General features: G+C 35.4%; 2 protein-coding genes across 2 annotated transcripts in view; both read right to left on the reverse strand.

Annotated features, from left to right (window-relative positions):
• Window positions 1-7836, reverse strand: part of LOC107553026 (ras-related protein Rab-35-like) — a 15416-nt gene extending 7580 nt beyond the window's left edge. Inside the window, exons 1-3 of the mRNA XM_016235103.1 lie at window positions 7771-7836; window positions 3450-3573; window positions 1140-1263 (exon numbers count right to left, since the gene is read on the reverse strand). Of these exons, the coding sequence (XP_016090589.1) occupies window positions 1140-1263; window positions 3450-3573; window positions 7771-7836 (314 nt within the window). The remainder of the gene's footprint in view (window positions 1-1139; window positions 1264-3449; window positions 3574-7770) is intronic.
• Window positions 7318-10076, reverse strand: part of LOC107553027 (eIF-2-alpha kinase activator GCN1-like) — a 58147-nt gene continuing 55388 nt past the window's right edge. Inside the window, exon 56 of the mRNA XM_016235104.1 lies at window positions 7318-7961. Within this exon, the coding sequence (XP_016090590.1) occupies window positions 7836-7961 (126 nt within the window). The 3' untranslated portion in view covers window positions 7318-7835. The remainder of the gene's footprint in view (window positions 7962-10076) is intronic.

Here is a 10076-nt window from a genome sequence, read left to right on the forward strand (position 1 = left end):
TTTTTACTTAAATGATTTTAGCAAATGGCTGCAATATAACAAAGAGTGAAAAATTTAAGGGGGTCTGAATACTTTCCGTACCCACTGTATATACATACATACATATATACATACATATACATACATACATATATATATATATATATATATATATATATATATATACACATACATACATACATATACATATACACACACACACACGTTTTTATATTCCATTGGCAGATATTTGTTCTTGTTTGGGCATAAACTCATTTAATTTTGTAAAATTTTTAGAAAACAAGACCTCATATCTTCATTTTGCATCTCAAGAAAATGTATCTTGACTTAAGGATGTTTATATTGGAAAAAACAAAACAAAATACTAAAAACGTAAAATAAATTTTGCAGCGGATGCAACATTTAATGCCATTGCTTTAGAAATTCAAGACTTTCTGCTTTGATTCAATACCTTTTTAGGCCTTCATTTGTTGAAGGTCAAATTAAGACTTTTAAAAACCTTGTTAAGACTCCCAGTAACCTTGATTTGTCTTGTAAAAACTTCATCTTAAACTATTGATTAATGTATTTTATTAAGCAATTTCTGTATGAACGCTTCTACACAAATTAAGTTTATTATGTAATGGTGTGTGCTTCAGGAAACATAAGATACATCTGAACATCACAACAAATGAATCCTCATGCCACAGGAAGTGTGAACTTAAAGCCCAAGGACAGCTTCAGTCCCAGAGTGCCGATGGTAGATGCTGACCCGCAGTCAAACAGTAGCTATAAAACGTTACGGCACTAATTAGGAACATCAAACAGATTCCCTGAAGCATTCTGTTAGCGAGCGGCACAGCCACGCTGGCACACACAACAGCCGCAAACAAAGACATCCTGGAACATCATGTTCAATGTCTTAAAATTGTATTACTGAAACTAAGAATGAAAGGACCATTTCTATTAATATCAAAGAGAAATACCATAAAGAATGTATTCAGACTGGGGGAAGATTTATTCTTCCTGTACAAAGCTTTCTTTCACACATTTCTTGATTCGCAATAAAAACCCTTTGTATTATGAATCACAGATCATGTCAAGAACACAGGACACGTTCAGCTCAGCAGTAGTTTGATCACGTCATGCGTTTGACTCACGTAGACGTGATGGTTCGGAATCGCTCTTGTCCGGCTGTGTCCCATATCTGCAGCTTCACCTTCTCTCCATTAATCTCCACCGTCCGGATCTTGAAGTCGACTCCTATAGTGGTGATGTAACTACCTACAACACAAAACAACATCAAACAGCATTGAATGTACGATCATAATAGATTAGGTTGGGCTTTTTCTAGCCCTTTATTTTCATGATATGTTCTACACACATTGTCCTGAAAAATATTTTAGAAACACCACACTGTTGGCCTACGTACAGCTTATGCAACACATGACCCATTAGAAATGATCATATGAAAATGATTTGAGTTTGAGCAAAAATACTGTAAAATTTGTAACAATGTGAAGTATTACTACAATTTAAAACAACTGTTTTCTATTTGAATATATAGTAAAAAATAATTGATTTCTGTAATCAAAGCTGAATTTTCAGCATCATTACTTCAGTCTTCAGTGTCACATGATCTTCAGAAATCATTCTAATATGCTGATTTGCTGCTCAAGAAACATTTCTGATTATTATCAATGTTGAAAACAGTTGTGCTGCTTCATATTTTTGTGAAAACGGTGATACATTTTATTTTTCAGGATTCTTTAAAGAATAGGAAGAACATTTATTTGAAATAGAAACCTTTTGTAACATTAAATGTCTCTTCTTAATTTCGAATGGTAGCGTATCATTCATAAAATAGTTTTATTTCTATAAAATAATAAATAATAGGGATGTATAGGGGTGTGCGATATTGACAAAAAATTATATCTCGATATTTTCTGGGATTTTATCGATAACGATAATTAGACGATATTTTGCTGAGTGTGTTATTGTGCTGGTACCTTAAGGACTGCCGAAGACAGCTGACTCAAAGTTTTTAATATTTTTCATATTCTGTGTGGTGGTCAGTTCACACTGAGAGAAATTAATCTTTTCCAATAAGTTTAAACTGATTTTTGCATTTTATGGGCATTTTTACCTTTATAAAGCAATTTTTTCTAAAAGTGTCCATTATCTTTTGAGTCGAATTCTTACATTTAGTAATGTAATTTTTGGAGAAAAACGGCACTCCGTGTGAAATTGAATAACTATATGAAGTGGTATAAATATATACATTTTCTGCCATCATGTCTTGAATTTGTGATCATTCTAAATGCATTTTAATAGACTGAATCATGCAGTGAAAGAAAACACACTAAATGCGCACACGCACTAGTCTAGACTTCACGTAATGTACGCGTGCGCTCTGTAGGGATGTTTTGAATGGTTTTTGCAAAATACTCGATAATGTCAAATCGCACATCGTTAAAACAACAATTACGATATTATCGAAGACGATATATATCGCACACTCCTAGGGATGTAACAATTCACTCAACTCACGAAGTGGCGCGATTCATGATACTGATTTCACGATATGATTTGAGTCATATTATAAATGAAAAGATGTCATTTTATTATTGCTTGGACAAAATGCTGAACATTTCTTTGTGAAACTGAAATATGAAATTTTAAAACAAAACCCCAAATAAATAAACAAACTAAGGCTTTGTCTGTGCTCTTTCCATTCAGTTAGAGGCAACCACTGGATTTGAATCACGATCCAAACAGAGATGCTGTATACATGCTGCATGAGCAGTTTTTAATCTAAATTAGACTGTATAATTTCAAAATCTGAAGCAAAAACAGAACGGTCTTTAACTTTGTGAAACTATGCTACATAAAACATCTGAACGAGACAAAAACAGCAGACGGGCTGAATGAGACGCAGATTCACTCTCTGACAGCAGGTGGCGCTTATGGAACAGCAGCAATACAGCGTTTCCTTGGTTACCACTGTTATGCACTGCTTTAATATGCATTATACAGAGTCAAGATGAAAAGAAAATATCATCTAAACTTTTCTAAAGACAGTCAGTTCCCCTTGGAGATACATTCATGTAAAGTCCCACCCCCAACTGTATCGCGATTCGTTTAACATCTCAACTGATTTGAATCGTCCCATATTTGTATCGGTTTCCAACCGGCTTGCGGTGCATCATTACATTTCTAATAAATAAATATACATTTTTCTCTAAAATAAGAGTTACTATAGTTACTTGAATTTATTAATTTCTATCAATTATTTTCTACATTGCAGAAAATACAAGCTGCACAAGGATTTGGACCCAAGGTAGTGAACAAATAAAAACACTCCCAACACAAACAACACTCTTGGCTTCAGAAAATGTCAGGACTGTCTGTACAAATCAAACATGATAATAAATCAGACAGATGCCGCTGGACATGTTCATGCATCTTACCTGAAAAAGTGTTGTCTGCAAAGCGCAGGAGAAGACTGCTCTTTCCAACACCTGGAACGACAAACAGCAAACAAAACCAAAGAATGAGGAAAAACCACGCAACATATGATGCAGCAGATTTCAGCTGAATGTGATAAATACTGGCTCCAGCAAACCCAGACGAAACCTCTCTGGACTAACGTCTGCTCACCATTAACGTTCACCATGTGGTTTCTCACACAGCTTTCAGAGTCACTGCTGAGAGACAAAACCTAAAATCTGCGAAACATGCCATCCTTGCTGGGAGCCTTTCCTTATATGTCGTCAGATACTGCAGATTATTGTAAGTTTAGACCGGAAGAGGCTGTCTGCCAATGACCATGTCACTTTCTTCAGCTCTCACGGGTTTGCAGGTAATTCAAAACAGCAAGTCAGCCAATCAGATTGGAGCAGGCGGTATCGGTGAGATTTTACTGTGGAATATGAATCTGTCAGTTCATGAACGGTCTGTAGGCGTACCGTCTGAGACTACGACCGCTGACTCTCAGAAAAGAAGATAAACCAAGCAAACACCCTCTCCTGACAAATGACACCACTAACGCACAGGATAAAAGAGCTGACATGATTTACTCCGAGAAGGACTATAGAAACGCATCAAATCACTTGATTCCTGTGGAGTATAACCTGCTTACTGAAGAACATGGATCATATCATTAATTCTATTATAGGACTTACTAGTAGGGCTGCACGATAAATCAAAATGGAATGGAGATCGTGATTCGACAGAAGCTGTGATTGTCTTGTGTATCTTTCAGTGAAGCACGGTTCTGTGATCAGCAGTAAATCTCCATCCAAAGACCAGAGGGCGCTCTCGCGCTGAAACTACAAATACGCCTCGCAGAAGAAACCCAGAACATGCCTATCGCTGCAGCTGAATAAACAGAAGATTCAACTGCTTTCATTGATTCAGCGTGACTAATAAACACACGAGTAGACTTGTGCCGGTATTCGGTAATGCGATATATCACGGTAATGAATATGCACGATATTGTTATCGTGGGCACTTCTAAATACCGTGAATAATTATATATTACAAATTATTTAGAATTTTGAATGCATTTTAAGAATACTTTTCCCATCAACTGGTCAAAATGCACAACACCGCTGTATGCTGCGTGAAAGACGCGTGCACACTCTGATGTAAACAAGAAAATGATTAAAACAGCCATTCAGATTTGTGTATTTGCTATGATGTTCATCCCAGCGCCAAATACTTAAATATTTAGACTTAATAGGCTATTTATTTTCAATCTTTTTTTACATTTTAATCTGGACTACAACATGCCCTAGATAGTGTTTTGATTCTTTATTGTTCGGTCACACTTTACATTAGGGCTTCATTAGTTCTTGAAAAACGTTTTTACCATTTTATGCAGCAACAACAACATAATAATTACTAATAATAATACTTTACACCTTCAGTGAGTGTACACTATAATATAGCAGTACACAACCGAATCATTATTTTCAAAAAATGTTCACTTTTCTTTTCAAATACCGTATAACTTTATTTTTATAGCACCTTTAAAGCAGCTTCTCAATGCATTTTACATCATAAAAACAAACACACAAAAATGGCAACATACAGCACAAAACAAATTAAAAGACAAAACATTTATAATAATCAAGAAAAAGCTAGCCTAAAAAAATGTGCTTTTAAATTAGATTGAGAAGTAAATGGATTCTGTGCATCTCTGATGTAAGGAGGGATGCATTCCATTTTCTTTGTTTAATTCATGAATATTAAATTGTTTTTTAGATTACTCAATTTGTAGCATCTTTATTTGCCATTTATACTAACATATCTTTTCAAATACCGTATAACTTTATTTTTTATAGCACCTTTAAAGCAGCTTCTCAATGCATTTTACATCATAAAAACAAACACACAAAAATGGCAACATACAGCACAAAACAAATTAAAAGACAAAACATTTATAATAATCAAGAAAAAGCTAGCCTAAAAAAAATGTGCTTTTAAATTAGATTGAGAAGTAAATGGATTCTGTGCATCTCTGATGTAAGGAGGGATGCATTCCATTTTCTTTGTTTAATTCATGAATATTAAATTGTTTTTTAGATTACTCAATTTGTAGCATCTTTATTTGCCATTTATACTAACATAAATTCAATCTATGTACATTTTTTTGCATCAATGCAACAAAATGTTAACTTTTTTTTAACCACAGAATATACTTTGAATAAAAAAACAAAACAAATTTTCCATATAAACTGCTTTAAAGGCAAAAACAATAAATTTGGTAAAAATAAAATATAATATTACAATTCATGATGGAAACATATTGAATGCTTTACAAATGGGGGTGTTACACTTACAAAAAATAAATTTTTTGGTCATGATTTTGTCTAATACAGTATATATATTTTTTAAATACTGTATAAATACCATGATATTTTAACAGTAATCTTTAGTGCCATGTACTATTGGCACATTTGGCAGTATTACCATCTGATATTGTACCATGGTTACCACCATAGTACTTTTTTAAGCAATGTCTGATTTTTCTTCCTTCGTGCCAACAAAGAAATGTTTTCATGACATCTCAGCCGTTTCTCAGTGAGAGCCAGAAAACTGTGCAACTTTCCAAAGCCGTCTGAACTTTGAGAATCTGCTAGAAAACTGCAGATTTGATTCCCTCCGGATCAGCTGAAGATGAATTATGTCGCCTGTGGGCTCAGTAATGACACACAGACGGGTTTGCGATGCACTAAAACTGCAGATGTGTCTGATCACTGCTGAAACCTTCAAAGCTTTCAACGAAGACTTCAGATCCGTGGCTTTATGATGATGGAAACTCTTTTGTTAGTGTAATAACCCCTTTGTCTATTCTTATTTCTTACACACTTATTCTTTCTTCAGTAATAAATGTAGTTTTAGGTACAAAACAATCTGGACACACTTGACTGATTTTAAAAACGTTTTGATCCAAGGCATTTATTTATGCAAAATTAGATTGTCAACAAACATAACGTATGAATTTCTTGACAAAACAGAAATTTTATTTCACATAGTGAAGAATTCTCCAGCCAACAGTGTTAAAATCAAACCAGGATTCAATTCATGGGGTTACATTTAATTCATGAATATCAAGATGTTTTCTTGAGGTTACACTGTTTTCTAGCATCCTTATGTGTGACCCTGGAGCACAAAAGCAGTGTTAAGTCGCTGGGGGATATTTGTAGCAATAGCCAACAATACATTGTATGGGTCAAAATTATACATTTTTCTTTTATGCCAAAAATCATTAGGATATCAAGTAAAGATCATGTTCCATGAAGATATTTTGTAAATTTCCTACCGTAAATATATTAAAACTTAATTTTTGATTAGTAATATGCATTGCTAAGAACTTAATTTGAACAACTTTAAAGATGATTTTCTCAATATTTGGATTTTTTTGCACCCTCAGATTCCAGATTTTCAAATAGTTGTATCTCGGCCAAATATTGTCCTATCCTAACAAACCATACATCAATGGAAGGCGCATTTATTCAGCTTTCAGGTGATGTATACATCTCAATTTAGAAAAATTGACCCTTATGACTGGTTTTGTGGTCCATGGTCACATTTGTCATTGACTCTTACATAAATGCAATCTATATATATTATATTTCTAGCTCTGTTAAAGCAAAATGTTGATGCTTTTTACCACACAATAAACCTAGAAGTCTGAATCTGTCCTTAAAGGGATAGTTCACCTTCAGAATGATAATGATACATGTCCTGATATTTGAGAATTATGCTTCAGTGGCGTACTAATGAGTCATCAGGTGTTATGAAGATGCATGAAATGTTGAGCAGGAATTACGAAACAAACAAATGTAATTTCTTTAAGTCAAACCGTTTATTAAATCAAAGTTTTCATTTTCTATTTATTCATACAACCATTATTAGTGGACACAGTGCTAACTGGAAAAATCAGCATCACATCCTTTGGGTTGTTAATGGCTCACGTGTCTCTCTCACACACAGAGAGAAATCAATCACAACAGCGAGAAACTGCTCACCATCCAAACGAAATATAAAAGGGCAGCAGAACATCAGTGTTGGAAAAGAATTGGCACAAATTAATACTTCATCTTTCAGAAGAAAACCAAACGAAAAATATACATTTACAAATTAATAGCCAATTGAGGAAAATGCAGATTTTAGATGATTTCAGGGGCTCAGCACAATATATACTTTCCCAGGCTTTCCTTGTGATGTACATGACATGAAGAGTCAAAGCTAGCGTGAGGAGAGTGTGTGTGTGTGGCTGACTGATGCAGGATCTCGGAGAACATCAGCGGCTACAGCACTGGATTCAGAGCAGCTGAGGCTGTCCATCATGTCAGGATGGTGTCATCGATCTCTTCGTTAGAATCGGGAAGGCTGGAGATCTTCTTCAAGGATCTGCGGTAACATTCTGACAGCAGCTCGTTACTGGCCGAGTCCAGGATCGCACTGACGCTCTGAAACAAATTTACACATGCAAACGTTATTTGAATCGCAGTGCTTTTATTGGACACGGGACATATTAAGAGGTGACTTTTAAAGTTTTTTGGTCCATGATCTGCGTTTACTGTATGAAAAAAAGCAGTGAATACTCTGCCTAACCTCTTTTGTTGTCCAAACTGAAAACAAAAAACTCAGAAATTGCTAGTATATTTCACAATTACATAGAAATGGCATTAAATGCTGGATGGAAACAGCAAGATGTGCGTAAAATCCTTAAAAAGGCACAATATGTAAGATTTTTTTATTAAAATATCCAAAAACCACTAGAACAGTGTTATATATTTTGCTGACTTATGTACTTACATTATCCCAAATGTTTTGAAGAATGTTTAAATCCAGAGAAATAAGCAAGTTTAACTAGTGACACGGAGCGTGTTCATAGTGTCATTGTGTCGCCTGCTAATGACGTGATAACCCCTTGATTTCCGGTTTTGTTTTGTAGAAAACATGGAAACACTAAAGATGCTTTAATATGTTGTGCGTTTTATTAGACCGGTGATTTGTTTATTTTGAATACGTGCCCTCTAGCGGCGAAAATTACAAATTGTGCCTTTAAATGCGCATAAAAACCTGAGCGCTCAATTGAGTCGGATACATTTTATATCTGATAAGAAAGCATGCATATGCATAAACAAAATGTGAAAATGTCACAAAAAAACTACAACACTGAATAAGTTCCTCAATACGCAACCATAAACTCAAGTGACTTTGCCTCAACAGATCATGCGATTGGATAAATGAACTAAATCTCATCGCAAACCATCTCAAATGTTGTTAATAATTCTGAAATGCCTGAGCAAAAGTCCGTCATCAAAATGATTTTGTATAATCACCTCCCATAACGGTCTCACATGACTGCTTTCTCAAACATCAGGCATCCGAATGCGAGATAACATGACAGCGTTTCATCTGCATGCTCTGAGACACGTCATTTATTATGTAGAAAAAAAGAGCCATGGTGTTCCTCGGTTGAAGCAATTTTCATTTTTATTATTGATACTTTGCAACAGTTTCCCAAAAAATTATAATTTTGTACTCTTGAACACATTGGATGGAAACGGTGCATTATTCGCAAATGTTTTGTGTGATATTCTAACGTTAAATTTGCATGGAAACAGCTATATTTGCTGAATGAAATCCAATACTTTTTCTTGGTCATTTTGGGGCATCTGTTTTGCTTGGGGACATCACGCTTGTTCACAAAATGATGTTTTTAATACCATTTTTGCTTTTGTCAACCATTTCTAAGGTGAAGAAGTCTTGCATTATCCCATAATCAGCCGACAAACCAGACCTGAATTTGAGCCAGATTACAAGTATTTGATCAATTCTCAGCCCATTTTCACATGTATGACTTTAGTTTTATCCTAATGCTGATTTCAAGGTTAAAATTATGGCCGCTGACAGAAGAAAGCACAAACATGAGCCAGATGGTTTTCTACATTTGTGGGAGTTTTACCGTGTCCAAACAGCCACAGAAATGTCAGATTTTGTGAAAAAAGCTCATTTATAAACTTGTTTATGTAAAGTTATTTGGCATTAAATGGAGTAATTGAGTAGTCTGCGCAGTAGAGATTCGTTTGGAGCCTGATTTCAAGGTTAAAATTATGGCCGCTGACAGAAGAAAGCACAAACATGAGCCAGATGGTTTTCTACATTTGTGGGAGTTTTACCGTGTCCAAACAGCCACAGAAATGTCAGATTTTGTGAAAAAAGCTCATTTATAAACTTGTTTATGTAAAGTTATTTGGCATTAAATGGAGTAATTGAGTAGTCTGCGCAGTAGAGATTCGTTTGGAGCCCGAGTCTGCGCAGTAGAGATTCGTTTGGAGCCCGAGTCTGCGCAGTAGAGATTCGTTTGGAGCCCGAGTCTGCGCAGTAGAGATTCGTTTGGAGCCCGAGTCTGCGCAGTAGAGATTCGTTTGGAGCCCGAGTCTGCGCAGTAGAGATTCGTTTGGAGCCCGAGTCTGCGCAGTAGAGATTCGTTTGGAGCCCGAGTCTGCGCAGTAGAGATTCGTTTGGAGCCCGAGTCTGCGCAGTAGAGATTCGTTTGGAGCCCGAGTCTGCGC

Source organism: Sinocyclocheilus grahami, unplaced genomic scaffold, assembly GCF_001515645.1.
Source record: "Sinocyclocheilus grahami isolate Dianchi unplaced genomic scaffold, SAMN03320097.WGS_v1.1 scaffold463.1, whole genome shotgun sequence".
Lineage (NCBI taxonomy): Eukaryota > Metazoa > Chordata > Actinopteri > Cypriniformes > Cyprinidae > Sinocyclocheilus > Sinocyclocheilus grahami.